The following is a 23347-nucleotide window of genomic DNA, read 5'->3' as shown; positions in this document are numbered from 1 at the left end:
CAGTACCAGAATGCCTAAAATTCAAAGTAATAGTGAAAAAGAGACGGTGCCTCCTCTGATTAAATTCCTTTGTCCTCTTTGCATGTTGTTGCATTGCCTGCTCCAAAAGGCAGTAAAAGTAGAACTAAAGGCATGTTCTTCCATAGGAACTGACAGTAAATAAATTCAGAATGTTTTGCCTGTCAGAGTGAAAATTCATGTCCCAATAATGTCACTGACAAAATGAAAAGTGTTTGTTTTACTGGGAGGAAAACTAGACCATGAGTCAGCTGCAGCCTTCCAGCAATGCTCTTTGAAACGAAGAACTCCTAAATTTGTTGGGCAGGATCCACCTCTGGCGCATCGAGACTGATGTCCTGCTGTTGACCTCCTGTTTTTGGCCACCATCTCTGACCTGTAAATGTTAGTATAGCTGTTTCTGTACATGCATGCATAGAACTCCCTTCTTCACTGAGGTGTAGCCACTGGTTTGTGACCTGAAGCATGAGGCTTGATTGCTGTCTCTTAGCACTTGTAAGCACTTGTAAGTACAAAAGCTAATGGTCACACTTGCAGAATAAACTAATTAAGGGAAAACACTGAAGTCCTTCAGCTTGTGCACAGCCTTTCCTTCAGTAAGAGCAGGCCTAAATAAAACCAGCGCCTGGTCCATGCCTGAGACTTTTAGATCACTTGCACTAGTGCTGGAAGGTGCCAGCTGAAGAAGGAGTTTGCTGCCAGGAAAACGATGTGCTAGCATAGCTGGGTCATTAAAGCAACCACAGCTTTCAGTCACGAAGCTCAGCTGAAAAGGCATCATGTGCAGAGCAGCCTCAGCTATGAGCTTGAGAACGCCTGATGCAGCGGTGAGGACCATGGCAAAAAAAAATAAATAAACAAAAAACCAACACAGTACAAGAGGAAAATGAACTGTGCAGTTAAAGTCTGTGAATGGAGAGGTTGGTTAGGTAGGTAACGTTGTACCATCACCTGCATTTCTGCGAGTGGAAAAGACATATTTTGGTAAACATATATGTTACCTCAGTATCCCAGATTTGAGCCGGGATAAAACTCTCAAAACTCAAGTTTTCCATGGACTGTTAAATCACTCACGTGGGGAATAAACAGCTCAATACAGCCCTGATTCTGATACCAGAAATCAACAGTAAAGTGATTCTGTGTTTGGAGATGAAAATTATATCAAGTCCTTGGAATGGCCAGGAAAATATCAAATCCTTGGAATAGCCTTAAAATATTTAAGGTTTTATTTTGTAGGTAAGTCTTTAATTAATGTTTTTGGTTTTGTCTCTATTTGTTTAAAAGTGCGTTAGCAGTAAATCAAGGTGCATTTCCCCTGTAGGGTTTCCTGTATGTCAAAGCCATGTTAATTCTCTTTGATTTTCTTCCCTTAGCCCCAGCCATTGCTGCAGATCCTTCCTCTCTTTGTCCCTTTGGACATCAAAGGATTGCAAGGGGACAGCCCTGGCGAGAAGCTCCTCCCTGCTCATTAGCCTCCATAAAACAGGAACTCACCTTGGCTAGCTGTGCTTGGAGTCCCATCCTCATCTCAGTCACTCTTGACACTGGATCTCAGATGGAACGGCTTTTGCTTGCTGCAGGAAATCAGACCTGCTTTTGAACTGGACTATTTGGGCTCCCTTTTTAAGGACTCTGGTGGCTGAGCAACTTCCGAGACTCCACAGTACATGGAAAAATGCAAGTTTTATCAGGTAGGTAAAGGACTCCCTCCTATTCCCGATTGCGCGGAAAGATCCTAGAGATAAGCCAAGAATACACAATAATTTTAGAAAGAGAACAAGCCATCGTGAAGGGATACTAGCATCTATAGTATGTGTGTGGCCAGAGATCATTTCTAAATTTTGTTGTAGGAGAGATGAGCAATTGCAGTTCTGAGTGCTCTTTGTGAGCCGTGGAAGATCTTTTGCAAATGTAGCAGAGGTTCACTCACTGTTGTGCCCCAGACTCGCCAGCCTTGTGCAACGTGATCATTCACTGAAGGACAGAGGTGTTATTTGCATATCGTCTGAAAAGTAACACAATGGGTTCCGTTGGGTTTGAAGGCCATAGAAGGTTTGGAAATATTGTATATATTGCTAATAGTTCAGATGCAAACTGTCTGTTGTCTAACCCTCTTTATTCTGCCCTTTGAAAATATAAACTCCAAGCAGACATACCCCCCAACTCCTACCAGCGTTTTATGCCCAGACACAATGGTGGCTTTTTTGTTTGTTTGTTTTTCATTTCCGTAGGGTTTTATTTATGGTTTTCTTCATCAGTCCTTCTTACAGCAAGCTATTAACCTCTTTATTAACCTCTGTGTGGGGCATGCTCAGGTTGGGCACAATGGCAGATATGCATTGGGAAACTAAGGACCAGTGCAGGGGCACTGCATGTGTCAGTATACCTGAATTTAGTCCCGTGTTTTAGTCCCAGATTTAGTCCCGTGTTTTCCTCTGCGTTGGAAGGAAACGGCTATTCACCTAGTTTAGGTGTGCAGTTCACCTACCCGTTAGAGGTGGCTGGGTGTTCTCACCTTCTTTTCTCTACTGCTGTAATGTGTTGTTTCATGAGCAAAATACACCTACCATGTCTTCCCCCTTCGTCATTGTTTTGGGGTTTTTATAAGGCCATCGGTAGGGTGCTGATCCGATTCATACCGATTTCTGCCACACCAAGAGAACTTTGACTTAAGCAAAAGCGCGACCATGAAAATCACACATTTCAGTATTTTGTTATGGTAAGGATTCCATCTCTTTCAGAAGTCATCTTATTTTCTTATTGTGTTGTTTATGGTGTATGACTACACAGCAGAAATAGGACTGCATGCATTCTAGAGGAGAAGCCATTGCACTTGTGGAAGCACAGTCCTTTCGTTGGTGCCAAAAAGCTTTTTGGCTCCAAGAAGTGAGGCTTCTTCCAAGTGTTCCTTCTGGCATGTATAAGGTCAGAAAACATGGGGTTCATTGGTTATTGGCAAAATTAATTTATCAGATAGCTTTTTATACTGATGTGTGTTTGTGGACGCTAGGTAGCTGTTAGCATGAGACTTCGCTGAGAATAAAACAGAAACAAATGTCGTAGTGACCAGTTCTGATACAGATAAGAAACGCGCCGTTTGCCTTGGTGGAGTTTCCCACTATTGCAAACCCTCGCCTATATTTATGGGAAGTCTGCAACAGATTTTCTGACATCATATAATTGTCTCAGTAGTTGACAATTAATTGAGGGACTGCTTTTGGGGAGTGGATTAATCTCCAGCATCTTCTATCCAAAGATCTTTGTGTGTTTTTTTTTCCCCAAGCATTACTGAATTTACTCTCATTTCCCTTTCTCTCCTTTCCATCTCCAAGATAGGAAAAAGATACGTACGGACTAATCTAGACACAAACCAAAGTACAGACTGGTCTTGTTTGTGTAAGGGCTTTAAAATCAAGCATGGAATAGAATGAAGATCTCTTAATTTTCAGTGCTGGCCTTTATCATAGCAGCTCTACACCTTCATCGTGGCATATGTGTCAAAATGTGCCGTGTGTGGTAATAATATGGTAATAGTGATGAACAGCTTTAAAGTAGCTTGCAACTAAAATTCTTGGAAGACGCTTAAGTCTCTTTCAAATAATCCGTAAAACCTACGTTACGCAGAAGAGGAAACAGAAGTGCAGGCTTAACAAATGCAGTTCAGTGCTTGGACGCCTGCCACAACCCTCTCTGGTGTAGTTCCAACACACGGGCATCCTTGTGGGAAAGACGTGAGCGTGAGTCTTGACACTAGTTGGATGGGCACAAACTGGGGGTGAATTTGCAAGCCAGCCTTTGGCTCTGCAAAGCACATCTGAAATAGATCCTACACATGGATCCACCGTTGCAGAATCCCCTCGAAGCCGATTGCACACGACTTTGTTGTCAGCAGTGAGGGTCTATCAGAAGGCTCACTGGTTGCTGTGCTCCAGATCCACATGCGAACTGTAAATATCCTGTTTCTCAGCCTCTGGCTGGGCACACAAAAGCTGTGACAAGAAGGGCGTTAGCGACGTTTTAAAGTCTTTGCTGTAGTGTTGATTGTACGCGCAGCTCTTTCTCCCTGTCACTCATACAGGTGTGGAATGGAATCATTTTGGTAAAAACAGCTGATAACATCTGCCTTTGATTTTTAATTCAGTACGGAACTCCTTTTACTTTCATTCTGTTTGATTTCACTGTTGGAAGTCTCTCAGTAAGGACTCCTGAGATCTCCCTTGTTGTAGTCTCATTTAATGGCATTGAAATTTGCTTACAAAAACGTTAATTGTGAAATTCATTTGGGGGAAGGAGAGAGCATCTGTCGAGCTAATCAAAATCTGTTTGCATGTATTTGTGACTGGATGACTCCTGTGGGAAATCAGCCCAATTTTATTGTAACTCCTTTTGATACATGTGCTGCACTGAGCTACCGAATGCTCCGTCTCATGGCAGCTTTCATGTCTCTGCGAGAGGATATGAGGGAAGCTTTAGTAGGAAGATGTTAACAGGCTAATCTTAGTGAGCAAACTAGGTGTCACTTCTTAGCCAGTTCATTAATGTTGGATCAAAGCAGAAAAAAGGGTAAAGGGCTTGTGTTTTTTTTTTTAATTGTCTAAAGACCTTTAGAATTATGTTTAAACGTTCCTTAATTCCTAATACAGTGGGAAGAAGCCCTTAGGTTTGTGTTGGGTTGTTTTTGTGGAAACATGTCACTTTGTGAAAGAAGCTGTTTTCTCGGAAGGTAGTTGCCAAATTTTCATGTTTATTCTTTTAAAGGTATTACCCAGGAAAACTGTAACAAGGTGATAAAATCCCTTATTTCTGATATGCTCTGAATAAAATCCAATCTAGGTTCAGAGGCAGAAAAATCTCCCCTTTAAACAAATAGCCATGGGTGGTAACACAACAGCCAGCAGAGGTGGCTTGCCGTCATTAAACTGAGGACAGTGCTGCGGCTGTGAGCACCCTCCGAGCCGAGCAGACTTACCGATACGTCCTTCCTACACAGAGCAGTGTTAGCAAAGCCTTGCTGGCTTTGAAATCAGTCCACCAGCAGCTACACCAGGGCACACGAACTAAAGCTTTTTCTGCCCAAGCTTCTCAGTATGGCAGCAGCGATCTTGTGTGTGTTACAGTAGCTTTATGGTAAGAGCTCCTGTGGAAGGTTTTCAATCCAAGCAGCATTGCAGAAGAGCACTGGAGTTTCTCCGGGGTAGTTTTCCCTTCCCCAGGAGCGTGATTAGTCCTCTGCCTGTAAAAGAAAGTGCAGCTGTGTTGCCAACAGCTCTCCTGACACGCTGGGGTGCACTACTGAAGCTACCTTCTGCTGCCGTCACAGGCATCGCAGTGGTCTCCATCTCCAAGTCCAGTTCAGACCAGCCATCCTTTTTTTTGGAATATTCCCTGGCCCAGCTCTGTCTCCTCCCTTTCTTGTCTCCACTTACATCTTAGTCTCTTGTCTATCCCTTTCTAGTCCTCTGGAATGCCTTTTCACCTCTGCTACTGAATATCTGTTGTTTTCTCCCACTGCTGCAGTTAAAATATTTCCAATCCTTTTTTATTCTCTTGGTAAAGTGTTTTGTGTAACCCTGATCATACCAGAACAGGAATAAAAGCGGATTGTGGCTACCTAGCAGCCTGAGTTGTGCAATAAAGGAAATCAAGTTCAATTTGTCCAACACACAGATCTTTACAAAAGGACTTATCAGCTAAAACCAAACCCATTGAATGCCTTCTGAGTCTACGAAGTAACAAAAAACCTTGGAAGGAAGAGAATGGATTAGCTTTGAGGCTTATTGTGGCGCAGACTACCTAGCTCTTGGCAGCACCTGGGCCCTTCCTGGGTAAAATCATAACATTCACCTACCTGAGCTAAACCAGGGCTGTGCGCTGATTTGGGGCTGAGAAGTCCTGGGGCCAGGCAGGAGGAGTGAATGGCCAGAGCCCATCTGTTACAACAGCATGTGAAATTTGGTAGCTGTGAGTACAGGTACTGGGAGGGCTGACTTGGGTGCTGCTGCTCAGAGCCCTGCCACGGAGCAGGAGAGGCTGCTCCATGCCAGCTCCCCTCCTGCCCATCTGAAGTTATGTTTTCTCTCCCTCCTAGACGTGAAAGCGCCGTGTGATGCACTTCCTTCCCCCAGCCTGGAGCCCTACCCGCAGAGCTCCATTGTGGTCACCCTGGAGGACATGGGGCTCTGGATGAAGTTTCATCAGATAGGAACTGAGATGATCATCACCAAATCCGGCAGGTGAGGGGAGCAGGACAGCTGCCCGCACCACACCCTTCCAATCTGTTTGCAAACTCCAAGCACTCTTCTTGCATGGTGCCCTGTTAGCCAGTTATGCGCATCTCCCTGCCTCTGGCAGAAGAGTTGCGTTTTCAGGATGTCCTAGAGGTCCAAGCTGCAAAGTGCAAAAGGTCACAGTGGGGCTGTTGTGTTGTGAAATCTTCTCTGCTCTTATCTCAGTACTTAACACTGATGTTCTTCCTGTTGCTGGGAGGTTGCTCTGGAAAGTGCTCTGAACTTCCTCTGCCTCCGTTTTGGGCAGGAGCAGATGAGCAGTAAATACCTGGGTTTGATTCTGCAAGTGCAGATGAGAACGTGGCATAGAATGGTAATGATCTGTGCAGGCAGGCTACTCGAAAATTCAAATTTGAGTCATGTGTTGGGGAGCTTGCAGTGAAGGAATATGAAATTGTAATGCGTTATGTCAGCTGCTGTGAGCTAAAGCAATCCCTTTGGGTAGGGAGGTAGGTGTTGAAGCTTTTTTGCGAAGGCAGAAGATAAAAGTGGTGGTGAGGAATACTGGAACGGAAAGCTAGATCTGTTCTCAGATGAGCACAACCCACGCTAGAAAATCGTTTAATCTGTGCTCCAGGTCTGTGCTAGCTGCATGAAGCTAGGAACTACATGCGAAGTCCAGATGCTTTCTTTAAGTTGTCCACTGTTGCATTAGAGGAGTCAGAAGAACAAAAGCAATAACCATGTCAGGCCATCAGAGACTGCTGCCCTCTTAGTGCCTATTCCACCTAAACCCATAGGATTAGACAATCAATACATCAATAAGGTAGTAAAAATGTTCAGTAGCTGGCCTGTAGAAGTACTGCCACCAGAACCTTGCACAGCAGTGAGTAAACGTGACCTGCTGCTCGAGTAGATCATGAACCACTATTCGCATTATACAGAAATCCTTATGCTATATATTTAATTTCTCCTTCAGACGCATGTTTCCACAATGCAAGATCAAAGTCTCTGGCTTAATCCCATATGCCAAGTACCTCATGCTGGTAGATTTTGTGCCAGTGGACAACTTCAGGTACAAGGTAAGTACTTTAAATGATAGAAGTTATGCTTTCCTTCCATCTTTGTTTGAAACAGATTAATCTTTATGTTTCACTGTCCAGGCTGGTAAATAAATTGTCTTGGACAAAGTTCAGAAGTAATTGGTGGATTTTATGCCTCTCTGTAGTTATTTGTCACTTTTGCTTGGGGAGCAGCTGGAAAGGTAACTAATCTTCATTGTAAGCAGTGCTATTTTGATCATGATTAATGTCAGACTTCTCTGAAAACCACTGGGAGAAAGGGAGGAAAAATGAGGCCTAAACTTGGAGCTGTTTTGGTAACATGATCATGGCTCATGAGAGAAAATCTGCTACTTGTCAGGACTGCGTGCCTCAGAGGAATTCACTAAATCATACAGTGAAGCAAAGTTGCTGGGGCTCCTTATAACAAAAGTAGTTTTTTAAGCTCTAGATTTCCATCTTTCCCTTCACAGTGGAATAAAGATCAGTGGGAAGTTGCTGGAAAAGCAGAGCCCCAGCTCCCTTGTCGCACCTATGTCCACCCAGATTCCCCAGCTCCTGGCAGTCACTGGATGAAAGAACCTGTCTCCTTCCAAAAACTGAAGCTCACCAACAACACTCTGGATCAACATGGACACGTAGGTTGCAGCTGGCCTTTGTGCTGTGCTCTCTTGGAATTCATTGCAGATAGATGTTAAGGGAAATGAGATGGGCAAGAAATTGTATCGTGTGGAAACTAAAAGATATCCAAGGGCCCTCTCTTCCTTCCTCAGCCTGGCCCATATGCTCTCTTAACTACCCACTAAGGAGGGTTTTAGTCTGTGCTGTCTAGGTGAAGACACCAGTCCCAGGCAGGTATCCCTGTTTTGAAAGGGATGTCCTGGGAGTCTCCACAGAAGACTTTGCACAGTGTGTTAGCAGTGATTGCACATGGAAACCTTCTCCTTTTGTCTCTGTGCCAGATCATCCTCCACTCCATGCACCGTTACAAGCCTCGCTTCCACATTGTGCAGGCAGATGACCTCTTCAGTGTCCGCTGGAGCATCTTCCAAGTCTTCAGCTTCCCTGAGACTGTCTTCACTTCTGTTACTGCCTACCAGAATGAGCAGGTACAGTGTGCAAGTCCTTTGACACATTGCTAAATATTCTGTCCTTAGAAATCATGTAGAGTCAGATGCCTCCTTCAGAGCTAGTTACCCTGGGTGCCTGTGATGGGCAGGGGAAAGAAATCGGCATGTTATTGTTCTTGTAGAAAACATCTACTCAGGGATTAGATGAATCATGCACACTAATTGTATGAAGTGCCCTGACAGTGATTAACAGAATCCCAAATGCAGCAAGAAGTACAGGCAAAAGTCCAGATACAGGTACTGGCCCTCTGTATTTGTCTGGCCAGATGAATACCACTCAAATTCCCACTGATCCTGTGAAAGTCACTTCTCTCTATATCTCACTTCCTAATTAATAGAGGGAACTGCTGGGAGAGCTCAGATGCTGTGGCAGGGGCATCCCCCAAACACCCACCCCTGCCCTTCTTTCCCCCAAAACCTGTTGTGATAAATACTGAGGTGAAGATCTTGAAATAATAATGAGCCCAACCAGTTACCACAATACCGAATCTTGGTCCTTTATTTTAAGATCACAAAGCTGAAGATTGACAACAATCCATTTGCTAAAGGTTTCCGGGAGCATGGGAAGAACACTCGAAGGTAAGCTGTTTTTTCCATCTCAATTTATGTATGATCAGAGTTTACTTTTGAATTCTACCCAAGTTCACTGAGCAAAGTATACCAGATAGTTCTGCAGAGTATTTGGCTCTGGACATTGCATTTATCTGTATCTGGGAATAATGCTGTGTAGAAGACACCCAAAAGACTTAGGGAATGGGAAGAAATATAGGATTTCCTACAAAAATGTGTGAAATGTAACAGATTTGATACATACATTGTAGTTTGGATCTAGACTGGAATCTGACACGGAAATAGCAGTGATAAGGGTAAAGGAGTCCACAGTAGATTGTGCTGTCCCTGATCCTGTGAGATCAGTTTGCTTCTGACATTTGAAGGCTCTCACATCTTCCCTCCTTTGTGGAAAAGTTTCTCTTCCAGCAGGGAGTTTTGTCTGCAAGAGGGAAGTCGAATACCAATACAAGTGAGGTCTTCTCTCTGGAACGAGGGCAGCCAGTGGATGAGAGTTTAAATAAATAAGTCATCTTGAATGCAACCCGTAAGCTGGTAAAAGAGAGGGAAAAAATGGTTTGTTTGTTTGTTTTTCCCCAAGCAGAAAATAGTATGAAAAGATCTGAGATTTAGATTTATTTTATGCCTGAAAAAAAAAAATCCTGAAGGAAAAAGTCCCAACCTGACTCTTGTTATTTACCCTTCAAAACTGTCAGAGATGTTCTTTCTCCTCATAATAGGACCATTTCTGACTAAGCTTAGATTCATTTTCCATTTAGGAAAAAGGCTGCTTTTAAACGAAACACCCACCCTACTATACGCATACGTATCTGTATCCAACGCTGGAGTACTGTTACTAACTCAGTGCAAAAACCTGCTGAGGTTTCCACTTTGATTTTGCTTTTTGCACAAGCATGAAGGGAGCAGCAACCCCTTCACTTATTGATCCCCAGTATCCTGTGGGACAAGAGCTCATGCATAACTCTAATTCAACTGTGGCAAACATTCCCCTTGGATCTGTCAGGTTGCTTTGTGAGGAGAAATGTAACACGCAGAACATCAGAGAGGTTCATCCCATCTTTTTGTCTTCCCAGGCCTTTGTCCAGCATCCCTTGTGTATTTATCTAGGTAGAAAGCTAACTACAAACTATACCCATGCACTGTTTCTTTCCCAGGGAAGGACGAGCCAAATCCCAGAAGCCCAGTCCAGCCAAGGGCCAGAAGAGGAAGCTGCCTGAGGAAAAGGAGTCCGGTGCTGAGGAACGTGGTAATCTCGATAACAACAAACCCAGAGTCAGACCCAAACATTGCCTAGGCCACAGGAAGGAAACCAGGCAGTGACAGAGCTCTGCTGTGTCTGTTGTCTGGGGAGAGTGGCCTGGGCATGGCCCCTGAAGGGTGTTGCATACGGCTTTGCAAAGCTGGAAAGTGGTGTTAATTCCCTAGTGGAGGTTGGCCAGGAATAAGGAATGACCGAGGGGGCAGCTTGAATGAGTAGGGAGATGTGTGAGACAGGACCGGTGCATCCCTGTTTAAAGAAGGCTTTGCTGTAAGCAGGCAGGAGGGAAGCGGTGCAGCTCACTCTTCCAGCACTGCATTTTCTGACGTGATGCTTCCAGCATGCTGAGCGCACTGCTTGCCCCTGCCCATGGCTGGCAGCACTGGAGGGAAGCCCCAGCACAGAAGCTTGGCCAGACAGAGCAGGGGACTCGGATGGGGAGCCAGAGAACATGCACAGTGAGATGGGTTCAGCTGCTTAAAATTTCTGATGCTTGCTTACGCTTTTCAGTCATAATCCTTGAAGGGCACCCACTTTGCATCCACGACAGCAGCCAGGAAAGCAGCTCAGAGGGATGTCTTTTAGTAGAATGAGCCAACAAATTATGACTGGCAATCCTTTGTGGGGCCTTTCCCTCTCTTAATTTCTGCCTGATATCCCCCCCACACACATTCAGTTTGTGTCAGGATGAGGAAGGGGTTAGGAAGCCTTCTCTGTGTATGGTCCACAGGAGCCTGCTCACAAGTCACTTGTCATTAGTGACTGCTCATCAGCTCGCCATGCAGCAGCCTCCCAGCCATGCTTTGTGACCGCATGTGATCAAAGGCTCTGCTTTCAAAACATTTTCTTTTCAACAGTGATGCCAGCTTGCAGTGTTGCCCATGGCTTTCTTCTGCCCATCTGCCTTGGTTCTCGTCTGTGCAGTTGTGCCAGCACTGGTGCTTGTACAGCTGGGTTGTGATGCAGATGGGGGAACTGATACCATTTAAACATAATCTTTACTCTTTTTGTTAGGTTATTTTTAAGCTTGATCATTCTATATTCCAGTTCAGGGTGCTGCTTGCAGTGGCACAGCTAGGGAGACGGGACAGGGAAGGACTGAACACCACAGTGTAAGGACAGAAAAAAGCAGCAAAGGGTTAGTTCCTTAAGGCAGTATGACTGCAGAAGAGGTAACAGTGTGTTTCCTTCCACCATTCTGCAATTAATTCCGCTGCTATTAAACCGTTGAGAGCTCTGGCTTTCTCTTCCCCCTTCTCATTTTTCCCCATTTTTTCTTTCCCCACTGTGAGTCAGATTTTGAGAAAGATGAGAATGTGGATGTGAAGGAAGAGAGTAACCCCATCGCAGTTAGCAGCGGCTACCCCTTCTGGATCTCAGAGCAGAACGGCAGCCATGCCTTTACTGCAGCATCGCCGGTGCCGGCCGACCAGAGGGAGGGTCCGGCCAGAGAGCAGCAAGTGCCTACACCATCATACCAGACATACCGGTAAGTCCCATCTCTCAGTGCTCGTGTCCAAAGCCACCCTTAAATTGATGGGGGGAGTCCTCTTCTACAGGGTATTTCCTAAGAAAAACAGCCAGAGTGAGGGAGGAAGGATATCTTTCTTTTACATGCCATATTTGGGTGATAGGTACTCGATGGGCATGGAGATAGCCCTGTAATAACGCCTTTGTGTTGTTTCCAACCCACTGCTTCTGGGCATACTCATGTCTTAGTAGTGCTCTTTATTTCCCTGTCCTGAAATGCTTTCCCAGCCTACTTCGTGTACCACGGAACCTGCCTGTCCTTTGGTGGGAGTGCATTGGAGCAGTGGCAGGACTCCAGGGATGTTTCCCTCCTTACAATGGCAAATTCAGACACGAGTTACAGTAATCCAGGCTAGAAGTCAGCCAGAGCTAGTGCAGGCTGAGCTTACCTTCTCTGGCACTTAGTCCTTCTGTGTGAGTGACAGCAGGGCTTGGGCTAAAATCCACGTTAACAATAAGACAAAGCGGTAGGTGAGGCTGTGTCTGCGTGGGAGAGTTAACGTGCAGTCAGCAACACGTGAAGGTGGAGAGTGACTGCACTGGCACTCCTCTGCCCCCTTCTGATACGCAGTGTGTCCGAGTGCCCTGGAGAACAAGATGACTCGCTTTGCTTTCATGCAAGTATCTTCAAGTGGGAAATCATTGTGAAATAGCTGGCATATTGCACATTCCCACTCCAGGTCAAGGCTTCTGGATGCAGGGCACACTGAGGGAATAAGAAGCCTGTACAGAGCTAAATGATCCTTGTAGACATGCTTGTTTTGAATGGACAGCGGATGTTTGAAACGGCGAGGAGAAGAGGGCATGCTAAGGGCTTGCTCTGCCTTTCCCTGGGGAATCTCTGTGGGTTTTCAGTGGTTTTCCGCTGCGGTAGGTTTGACTTGCTCTTCTCTCTGCTCTCGGGGCTCAGGTTCCATGAAGCTGGGGACAGCCAGCAGCTTCCCGCCCGTGACGTCGCCGCCTTGAATGACTTCCGAGCAAGGTGCCACCCCTTGGATCTTGCCACGGTGCCTGAGCACGACTCCAAACAGCTCCCAGAGGGCTTCAGCAACCTGCCTCCGCTCCCCCCACCTCTGCCCCCTCCCCAGGACTATACAGGAGTGGTGAACATGGCTCTGGACTCGGTGGGGAAACCTGGAGCCCGAGCGCCCATGTACAGTCCGTACGGCACTGAGCAAAGCCTCGGCCAGTGGATGGTGCCCTCCCACAGCCAGTACAGGGCAATGAGCTACTCGGCCTTCTCCACAGATTACAACACACAGGGGGCTTCAGGACATGCCCACGGGACCATGGCAGAGTGGAGCCAGTACCCGCTGTTCCCCTATGCCTGCTGGTGAGCAGGGAAGAACCTTGCCCATGAAAAGACAAAAAGAAAATTGTAAATGAGGACAAATTTGCTCTGGGGTGTTAACCTTGAAGCCTTGTCTACACTAAGCAAAGAGGCATTGCTGCACACGGGCGCATGGGACACCTTCAATTCCTCGTCTCCTTGCACAACAGTCCTCGTGGTATTTCACAAGCAGCAGCAAAACTGCTGGCTGCCCCAGCTATGTCTGTGCACGTCTGGCTGAATCAGTGTGTTCTGCGTTGTTTTTTTCCAACAGGAGTAGCACACAAACTGTAAGAGCAGTAGTTAAAGAGCTGCCAAACCCTGTCCCAGTCTGCGTTTGCATCTTGCATGTGGCAGTTTCCAAAATCCCTTCCTCCCAGGAAATGCGTGCAAGGAGATAGGGGCTGAGGAGTTTCAGTAAGCCTGCCAGGTGGCCAAGAAGCTGTAGAGGATTTTTGCGAAGACGACGAAAAAACACAATCCCAGTGACCCCTTGAGCAGTTTCCTCACTTAGTATAGTCAAATTAAAGCTAGAGTCTTGCCTTTTTTTCCAGGAGCATGTGACGGTAAAATATGCAGTGAAACACGTGTTTGCAGGTCATGCAGGCAGGGAAGAGTTTGTCCCCTGCAAGAGAACCGGCAGTGTGTTGTGCCTGCGTGTCCCTCATGCCCACCCCTCTTCTGTCACACCTAGGTTCGAGGTTAGTGAAATACTTTTCCTTCTGCTGGTGGTGGAGGGAGGTTGTTCACAGAATTTGGAGCTGCTCCGGGGGCCTCCAAAGGCCTGTGGTTGGCAGGAACAGGGCCCTGAGCAGCGGTGCTGGCCGTGTCACTCTGACCTCTTCCTTTCGAGGGAGAGGAAGTCTTTCGCTGTGAACTTCTTCCTTCCTCCACCCCCTGCCACCTCTGGGGAATATAATTTATAGCTGTTGTTACTGTGCTGTGCTACGAGAAAGCTTTGTCAGAAGACACTCCTGGCCAGCCTGGCGCTGTTCATCGCCCACGTCCTTCAGCACAGTGACTGCGCCGGAGGCACGGAGCCGCGTGCCGCGCTGCTCTCTGCCCCGCTGGTGAGCTCAGCACCTCCCAGGCTGGTCAGTGCTGTCCTCTTGCTACTGCTCCGGTGCCTGTAAGGATCTGCTTCCATGTCTAGTCAGTCATCAGCGCTTTCACCTTCCTTACTTCTGGTCCCCTCTCCTGAATGAGCCGTTCTGTCCGTGAGCAGCCCGTGTGCTGCCCTGCACAGAGGATTTATTTTTGTCCTCGTGTTAGAAGCGGGAAGTGTCCCCGTTTGCCCAACGGGCAGTGAGCAGGGTCTTGTTTGAGACAGGCTCTATGCTTCTCAGAGAGGACAGGTGTGTTCCTTGTTGTGCAGGGAACGTTTTCTTGTAACACTTCAAATAAACTGCTTTGTGGTCCGTAGCCATCAGCAGGCAGAGGTGTGTCCTGCAGTCTGTTTGCCAGATGGCGTTGTGTGTGTGTGCGTAGCGAGATGTTGTCTCTGAGCAGACCAGGGCAGCTTTGTGACCAGTGGTGCATCAGGCCCGGTGTGTGCCTTCCCTGGGAAGGGCTGTGTGCTGCTCGGCCCAGGCACCAGGCCAGCGCTGTGCCTGTGCATAGTGTAGAGGTGTTAAACTGTGTTTATTGTTGTTAAAATGACTTGGAAAAGTAGCCCTACGTATTTGTGAAACTCAGCTCCAATGACTACTTCCTTATTTAAATAGTATATTGCTAACTGGCTTTGCACCACAATTAGATGTACAGAGCAGCCAAATACTTCCCCTCGGCTTCACAGGATGGGCGTGAGATGTGTAGCACACAAATAAAGGTCAGGCTTCGCCACAGTGCGTGTAACGATGTCGGCTCGCTTCCCCGACAGCACCCTCGCCAGCATTGATTTATGCCCGCTGTGAACCACACGCGTGCGAGTGATTCACTGCGAAGAATCACTTGGGGAAAAAATGTGGAGGAGCTTGTTTTTAACCCCTGAACACTGCTTTCCTGCTGCCCACGTGCGGGCTGTGTGAAGGCAGGGCAGGTGTAAGAGCCTGTCCTCTTCGGATGAGGAAAAGCCGCGTCTCTGTTAGTAGCTCGCTTTGCCACTGCTGGTTTCTGTGGCTTGGAGAGCAGCTGAGAAGCCTGCCCGAGGAGTTTGGTGCCTTGAGCACGGCGTGTGGGGACCCTGGGGACAGGGCCGTGGGGTTCCCTGGGGCAATCGCTGCAAGAAAGCATGAAGTGCTACAGCCGGGCTAGTTCCCTAGGTCTGCTCCTTTGTCCTAGAAGTCGGGCTGTACTTCCCTCTGCCACCGGGTGCTAAGGAGGATGGAACCGTGCTGTGCTGAGTATGATGAACTGAAGAGAACCAGGCAGCACAGGGAAACTCCTGTGCAAACACGAGCGTAGACACTTCAGAACAGCTCTGGGAGCGCTGCTGCCCAACAGGGCCTGTTGGTAGAGCTGCTTTGGCAGGCAGCCGCTGCGCCCAGGTGGAAGACCCAGCCGTGTGCATAGGAGGAGCCATTAATTACTCATCAGCCTTCTGCTGCAGCAGGACTCCTTGCCCTTCCGTGAATCATCCCGCTCGTTAGCGAGGTACCTTTACTTGCCTCCCGCCCGTCTCTGGTTAGAGACTGCAAAGCTGTTCTGTGAAGCCTTGGAAAATGTTGCCCGTAGGTGTGTGCGCTCTGGACTCTGCTGCCGCCTCCTCCCCTTGCAGTTTCCACTCTCTTGTTTTCTTCAGCTGTGGCATTTAAAATCTGTACGAGCTTGACTGAAATCCTGTTTTTGCACACATGTGAGATAATGTAATGCCTCCCTGACAGCTTCAATAAAAGGAAATGAGACATGCGGAAGGCAGGCCATTAAGAGCAATAAAATAAACTCTGAAATGTGGTTTTTGTGCATCTCTTTCCAGCACGCCAGTGGCTCCACTGTAGTCATGTTACCTGGGGCCAGTTCCTACATGGCACATGCTGTTGATCTCCGCGCTCATTGTTCTCTGCAGCTTATTCAGCGAGCCCCAGGTTATCTGCTTGCAGTGCTCGATATGACTCAGCCTTGTACTCACTCTGCAGCAAGTTGTTTATTTTCTCTGTGCTTTCTGCTCCTCTCCTGCAGTGGAGTTACATAAGGATGAGGACAAACAGACTCGAAGTGGGAGCTAGGTACATTTCCTATGGGAAACAAAGATCCTGATTTATTTTGGTTTCTCCTACTGAGGCTGCTTCAATGCAGGTGGGAATGGCAGAAGAACACCTTCTTGCCAGCACTGCTGCTCTCCTACCGCAGACAGTGGCAGGGCCTGGGGAAAGCACTCGTGGTGCTGCTGCCGTGAACCCCACGGGGTGCTCGCCTCTCCCCAGGCCCTCACAAGGCACTGCGGTTCCTCCCAGAGGCGCGGTCCCTTCTCGCCTGGCCCAGGATGTGGCCTCCACACACTGAGCCACCCTCTGGCCCTACAGAAGCACCCCGCTGAGGGCGGTGGGGGTGGCTGTCATGGGGGGAGCATCCTGCTGTGCCCTTCCTGCCTTAGCGCATATCCTGGGTCACCTCCGCAGGAGCCAAGCGAGCAGCAGCAACCCCCTCCCAGGAATAACAACCTTCTTCGAGTCAAATGGTTTTTTTATTGCAGGGCTTGAAAGCCACTTAAATCGCGAGCCCCACGTCGGGGTCCCATACGGAGCCTCTTAGCAGGGGGCACGCAGCATTTGGCTGAGGCCGACACACAGCAGCAGGCACCTGCTGCCACCCGCTGCGCGGGGCTGTGCCGGTGCTGAGCCCAACGCCTCCTGCATGCCTGGGTCTGGCTGGAGCTTCAGCAGTGCTGCCGGCCCCTCTGTGCCCGCTCCTCAGCCCCCGGGTGTGCAGGGCGCAGGGGTCTCCACTTACCTGCATCCCGCCCTCGCCCTGGGGAGTGAGGGAGCGGCACTGAATTTAAACACCCAAGAGGAGGCAGAGAGAGGTGGAGGACTGTGCAGGGAGACAGGAGGACGAGGGATTTTCCTTGAAGCGTGGGGAGGGGAGGATTTGCTGCACTTTTCCCCTCTGCTCTGGGTGGTGCGTGCCCCACAGCCCCCCTGCGGGCCGTCTGGGCTCAGCGGTGCGGTTTTGTTGTGGCGGTACGGGTGGGTGCCTGTTTCTGCCTGTCGCTCCAGGGCTCAGCTCTCGGTTCCCCCAGCTGCGAGGTGCAGGCGTGCTCCTGGCCAGGCTCCCAGCCGCTGCAGGTAAGCTGGTTTTGCTGCTGTGCTCTGTAGAGGTGTAATGAGGTGTAAATGTGGTTTCTGGAGGTTACGGCCAGCGAATCTGAGCAAAGAAACCCAGGCAGAGCCAACATCGTTGCTCGCAGGCTCCCAGGCCAGGGTAAAGCAAACCAGGGAAGTGTTTCTCCTCCGCAGCCGGCGTTCCCTGCGGCACGCAGCGTGTGCTGCCCCGAGCAAACGCTGAAGCACTGCTGAGATCTGGGCCCGAGCAGCAGCTTTAGACAAAATTTCAAACAAGTGTGAAGGAATCCTTTAATGCCGCGGTAACGAGAGGCCCTGCGGCCATGACAAACAGCCAGTGTTTGCCGCTGTGCTTGGTTTAGTGTTGTTCCTTTTTTGTTTTTCCAAGTCATGTGAGTTTGTTTTATGGCACAAAGTACTTTGCTGTAGGGCGCTGAATTGCCCCTGACACTTCTGTAATACTCCATTATTTTTCCTTTGAATGTGCAGGTGTACGACCAGCATTCCTGCCCGGACAGTGCCCTGCTCGGTGAGTGCAGTGGGTGGATTTAATTTCCATCCCCTACAGTTCTTTGGAGGCATGCCAAGATTTTCTTCTTCCTCTCTGATTTTTACTGAAGAGGGAAAGCTTTGAGCCTCTGTAAAGGAGAGTCGGAGAAGGTAGCTAGTGATACAGGCGGGCGCCGCCTCAGCCACCCAGCTAGGCGTAAAACAGGGCTCAGTTTTGTTCTCTTTCCCTCTTGTTGAAAAATGAGGCCGTACAGGTAAACCACAGCAGCTCTTTGCAGGAGAACCCCCTGCCCGCTGGCACTGCGGCTCCTCCGGCTCCGATCTGTGGGCCTCGCAAAGCCGCGGCACGGGAGCTGTTATATCCTCCCTGTGCTAAGGGGAGGGCTGCGTGGAAATGCGGATGCGGAGCAGAAGGGGGTGACCAGGCCTGATTGCTGTTATGCTGTGGGGTTCATCCCCGTGCTGGCTCTGGTCTCGCTGGGCAGCCAGCCTCTGCACGCCCACGGCCTGGTTTTAGCTCTAATTTACCACCTCGAAGGGGCTCTGTGGAGAGCGAGTTTGTCCAGAGCAGCTCAGACATCAGCCAGCACGAGGCACGGGGGTGTTTTGAAAATTGTGGGTGAGAACACCAGACCAGTACAGCCCATTTTCTAACCCATCTCCCTCTCCCCAGGAGACTCCTGATGCTGTGTGCTTTGTGCTGAAGGAAACTTCACACTGTTGCAGCGTGAGGTTGCATCTGCATTGCCAGGGATGCTTACAGAAAAGATTTGCTTTATGGTTGGAAAAAAAAAACCAAACAACAAAGCAGATGCAGGATAAATGACATTATGTTGCTAAAAGAAATGAGCCTGGAGCCCCAGTGCCCAGACTGTCTGGGAGCCCTGCAGACGCCCTTCTTTGCCCTCCTGAGGTTGGTGGGTAGATGTACTGCCCCGCAGAAAAGCGGCTGTCTCCTACCACATGTGGCCGGCTTGGCTGCTGCTTTGGGAATTCAATGGAGTAAACGGAGGGGAGCCTCTGGCCCAAAGGCTGCCAGTGTGGAGCCATGCCCCAGGTCTCTCATCCTGCGCTTCATCCTGCCCGTATGTCTGTTAATGGTCCTGCCCTGCCTCCATCCTCAGGGACTAATTGCCTCACACTTGAGCAAATGTGCTCGGTGTTTAAAAGGAGTCTATCGATCTGTGAGTATTCCTGAAAGCCTCACAGGGCCCCGTTTCCTTTGAAGTGTAAAAGCATCTGTCTGTCTCTCTGCTTTTCCAGCAGGCTCCTGCTCCATTTGCATCCCCAGCTACAGGGAGCATCCTGGGGACCTGCCCCCAGCCCCGTGCCGTGCTCGGGGCTCCCTGCCGCAGGAAGATGGGACTTGAACACGAAGGTGCAAAGCCCGGTCTAGATGGGGGCGCTGAGCTCAGGAGCTTTCTGAAGGCCAATTTCCAGTACCCCAAACTTTGGGAATGCCCTTGCTCGGGGCAGAAGCTGATCGTGCGTCCATCTGCAGTGACTAGAAAGAAGAGACAGCCCCAGCATTGTCCCGCCGTGGTGCTTAGCTTCTCATGCCAGCCAGCACCGGTCGGTAAGGAAATACGGTAAGGCCTGGGCTGCTTTGGGTAATCCACCATGCTGACACGCACCAGGCTGACCAGCACGGTTCTCTGACGTGTGTTGAGAAAAATCCTGTTGAAATGCAACTGCCTTCCCACCCTGTGTGGGAACTGGGCCTGTAATTCTCCCAGTTCCCGGCTGCTGGAGCTGGCCCTGAACAGCCTGCTTGTCCCCACCGGGACATTTTAATTCAGGCACCACCGTACAGGAGTGACCGTACTTCTGGAGCTGGTACCGAAAGCTGTGTTACTGTCCCCAGGGCCATGGAGGGAGGAGAGCACAGCTAAATCCGGGCCTGAATTCCAGGGGCTGTGAGTAGCCGTGGCCGCCCTGCACCTCCCAGATGGTGCCGTGGGTTTCCTATTTCAATGGGGCTTCGGCAGCACAGCGGTGGCACCTCACTGTTGGAGGCAGTAAATGGGCTCCCATCTGGTTTTAATGATCAGTAGCACTTTGGTGCTTGTTTATTCCCATGTTTTATGCTTCAGCAATAAAATACTGCTGCGGTTTGTTCAATCCATCTTGGTGCTGGATGGAGATGAGTTCACAGTCTCTGACAAAGAGGTCCCAGAGGTACGCAGGATGTTGCTTTTTTAGACAGCTGGGCAGGATCAGATGATAGAGCGACAATTAGTTTGAGATACAAATGTCAGCAGGCAGTGGAGAAGGTAGGGAGGGCAGCTCACCGTGTGCCTAAAGGAATCGTATCCTTGGATTAAAGGGGGAGACTCAGCAGGGAGCTGGTTATGGAGCTGGGGCTGTGCTCGCTCCCTCCCGTCCCCCCCAGGACAGCACCGAGCTCTGATCCGGGGCTGGGATGAACCTGAAAGCCAGGCAGTGGAGAGCCTCTGTTAGCAGCCACAGTGCTGCTGAGCCGCTCGTCCCTCAGAAGGAGCAAGCAGTAACACTTTGTGTGCTTGTGGCACTTCTTATCTGGGGATCTTGGGTCATTTTTGCAAATACCAGGTATTTCAACACAGCAAAATGGGACTCTGTCCTACGGGGTAGGTGGGGACAGTGAGGAGGAGAGAGATTACAGACAGTTAAACCACAGAGGGGAGAAGCAGGCTCTTTGCCTCCCTTCTGACTCTTATGGAGACCTGGAAACCTTTTGCTTTCCCATCTCCAATTTGTCTTCTGCCCTCATGGTAGAGGAGCTTGGTCTCTTCCACTTTATTTCCCCACGGGAAGGATGCTCCTTGGAGGATCTTTAGCTTTTGTCTTTCTAAAAACCAAACCAAACCAAACCAACCACCACCCTAACAAACAACAAAACCGTTTATTTTGAGCTGAGATCCTTTTTCCCATCTGTTTGCCGGGGCTTGGAGCCGGAGCAGGTAGCTAAAAGCATTTCAGCAAACTAATTAAATCCCCCTCTGAGTTGTTGGGGGTCCATCCCCTTGGTGCCACCGCTGGCGCACTTGTGCTAATTTTCTCTGGAAGGTCTAATGGAGACTGAGCAAAGAAGGGAAGCTTCTTGGGCTGCTTTCACGTGCCAGGAAGAAGCACGCTGGGCAGCCACCACTCCGGTCGCTCACCGCTTTGCCCAGGGTGGTGCTGGGGCCGCGGCCAGAGGCAGGGTTGGGCTTCTGCTTTAGGTTTCAGGCCGATGTGGATTTGGAGTACAGCGTCGGGATCTGAGAGTCCTGGCAATGCGTGAAGCAAAACCCATCCCTTACTCTCTGGGCCGTGCCCCCTGCGACGGGGCTCCTCCAGCACCCAGTGTGCTGCCTCCCGCCAGCTTCCCAAGCACGGGGCTGTCAGCGTGGAGGGAAGCGGCCTCTCTAGAGCGGTTTTACTCTAGTGAGGCCAGGAATGGCTGCTTTCTGCTCAGAGACCAGCCCGGCCTCCATCTTTCAATTGCAGCTGAAGCAGGGGGCTGCCCCCGCAATCCCTGTGCCCAGAGCGGGGCTGTGGCTGCGCTGGCAGCCCCCGGAGCTGGGATGAGGCCGTGCCGGGCTGTCCTGCAAAGCAGAAATCCTGATCCCCGAGGGGAAAAGGAGCTCCCCTGGGGTGCTCTTGCTCAGCCCTTGTGGGGCTCCAGGTCACGGCGCCAGGCCTCACAGGCAGGGTGCTCCGGGAAGGCTCGTCCTGGTGCTCCCGGCCTGAAGGGGGAGGCTGGGGGGGAAATTCCTGGGACTGGGAGGGCCTCTGAGCTGCGGGGCTCACTCCTAGTGTCCAGACCATAAAGTGCTTCACAGAGCCCTACCAATTGCCTGGCCTATTAGTTTTATGGAGGGGGGATATTGTGAGGATGCAGTTGATCTCGTTTCACCACGGTAATGAAAATGGAGGCGCAGTGGGGAAAGCCAGCCTCGCCGGCAGCCGGCGCCCTTTAGGCTCTTGGGATGGCTCCGTCACCTCCCTGCGGGCTGCCAGCCATCACGGGGCCTCCGTCCCCTGCTGCCACAACTGCGGCCGAGCCCCTGGCTGCCCTGCATGGGCGCGCTTTAGCCAGGAAAGTTGTCGCCCCTTGGCCTCGGCTGTGGGCTCCCCAAGGAGCCCCGGGCGCAGCGGGTGGCTGCGCAAGGCGGGGGCACAGTGCCACCCAGTGACTGCGGGGGGACGGCTGGGCCAGGACCCGGGGCAGCACGCACAGGGTTTCTGTGAAAGGTTTTGGGGCCTGGGTGTCTCAGGGCAAGAGAGAACACGGGGAAAGCCAAGCAGCCGGCCGCAGCGGTGCTTTGTAATCAGAGCACACGGTGGGCGAAGCTCCCGCGCTGTCGCGACGCGTCTGCGGCGGGCGTTGGACGTGACCGGTCTTGCTCAGATGCTGCCAGCGATGGAGCCGAGGGCAAGTCGGGGCTGAGGCAGCTCGCCTGCGGGAGGGACCCTGGCAGCAAGGCGAGTGGAGGAGGAGGAGGGCGTGCTGTGCTCCGCAGGGAAGGTGTCTGTGCATCGGAAAGCGCGGGCGAGCTCCCAGGGCAGCGTGGCTCCGGCAGGCTGTCAGAGCTGAACCCAGCACCGGCCTGGGAGCAGCTCCCCGGCTCTGCTGGGGTGCTCCAGGCAGCCCTGAGTGGGCAGGGATTTGTGCTGCCGTTAGTGAGAGGGATGGAGGAGCCGTGTGGCTTTGCAAACTGTCTTGTTCGATGGATCACCGGTGTCATCTGTCTGTTACAAATGTCTCTGAAGCTCTCCTTTCTCCAGCTAGCCTGGCTGGCCTCTCACCTCGCTGCTGGGCTGCGGTCCAGGAGCGCTCTGGGGGCCTCGCTGTCTGCCCAGCATGCAGCACCCACCCGAGGGGTGATGCCGTGGCTCTGGCATGCAGGCAGGACCTGGTCCCCAGCTCTGTCCGGGTGAAGGAGCTCAGCCCTGGGGCTGGCTCTGCCCCAGCAGCTCTGTGCCGTCCCAGCCCGCTCCGCACTCTCACCTTTGGTTTCCTTTCTGTCCAGGAGGAGCGAGCGAGGCTGTGCGGAGCTGGAGAGCTGCTGATGGCCTGGAGGAGCCCCAGACATCCACGCTGCAGGCACCTGCACCTCTCACACCCTGGGACTCCTCATGCAGCAGCCAGAGAGGGTGAGGAGGAGCAGCACCGTGGAAGCTGTGCTGTGGCTGTTCCCTCGCACACCGGAGACACGGGCTTGGCAATCTGCTGGCTGAGGAAGGAGCTGCATCCCTGCCTCCTGCCCTCTGGGCAAGTACCCTGCCTGCTGAAACAGCCCCTAAAAGGTGGCCCAGCACTGCTGCTGCCATCTGCCCCCTGGGGAGGGTCCCAGCTGCAGCGTAAAGTCTGTGCTGGGAGAGCCGGAGAGCGTGGCCAGTCCTGGCAAGTCCAGGCTACTGCAGGGACTGCCTCAGAGCTGCTCAGCCTCCTCCAAAAGCCCCCCCTCGGGTTGAGGTGGCCCTGGCTTCAGATGACAGCCACGTGTGGTGGCTTTCTGACCTACA

At 50.6% G+C, this 23347-nt stretch overlaps 2 protein-coding genes across 4 annotated transcripts; both read left to right on the top strand.

Annotated features, from left to right (window-relative positions):
* Positions 1 to 1214: 1214 nt before the first annotated feature.
* On the top strand, positions 1215 to 14135 carry LOC118175156 (T-box-containing protein TBX6L). Its single transcript, XM_035341127.1, has 9 exons — positions 1215 to 1709; positions 6107 to 6251; positions 7225 to 7327; positions 7780 to 7944; positions 8269 to 8415; positions 8945 to 9015; positions 10161 to 10252; positions 11561 to 11753; positions 12705 to 14135. Exons 1-9 carry the CDS (start codon positions 1694 to 1696, stop codon positions 13129 to 13131), a joined length of 1359 nt encoding a protein of 452 aa, XP_035197018.1. The 5' UTR covers positions 1215 to 1693; the 3' UTR covers positions 13132 to 14135.
* A 3025-nt stretch (positions 14136 to 17160) lies between these two features.
* LOC118175075 lies at positions 17161 to 23089 on the top strand. 3 transcript variants are annotated; one of them, XM_035340958.1, is made up of 4 exons: positions 17161 to 17736; positions 17834 to 17873; positions 19121 to 19443; positions 22852 to 23089. In XM_035340958.1, coding segments are annotated over exons 1-4 (405 nt in total). In that variant the 5' UTR covers positions 17161 to 17734; the 3' UTR covers positions 22892 to 23089. The 3 variants fall into 3 exon arrangements, with proteins under 3 accessions (XP_035196849.1, XP_035196848.1, XP_035196847.1); XM_035340957.1 differs by lacking the exons at positions 17161 to 17736; positions 17834 to 17873 and adding an exon at positions 18039 to 19038; XM_035340956.1 differs by lacking the exons at positions 17161 to 17736; positions 17834 to 17873 and adding an exon at positions 18039 to 19038 and having other exon boundaries at positions 19118 to 19443.
* The last annotated feature ends 258 nt before the right edge of the window (positions 23090 to 23347 follow it).

This window comes from Oxyura jamaicensis, chromosome 15 (assembly GCF_011077185.1).
Source record: "Oxyura jamaicensis isolate SHBP4307 breed ruddy duck chromosome 15, BPBGC_Ojam_1.0, whole genome shotgun sequence".
NCBI classification, from domain to species: Eukaryota; Metazoa; Chordata; class Aves; order Anseriformes; family Anatidae; genus Oxyura; species Oxyura jamaicensis.
This window is presented reverse-complemented; position numbering and strand designations above follow the sequence as displayed.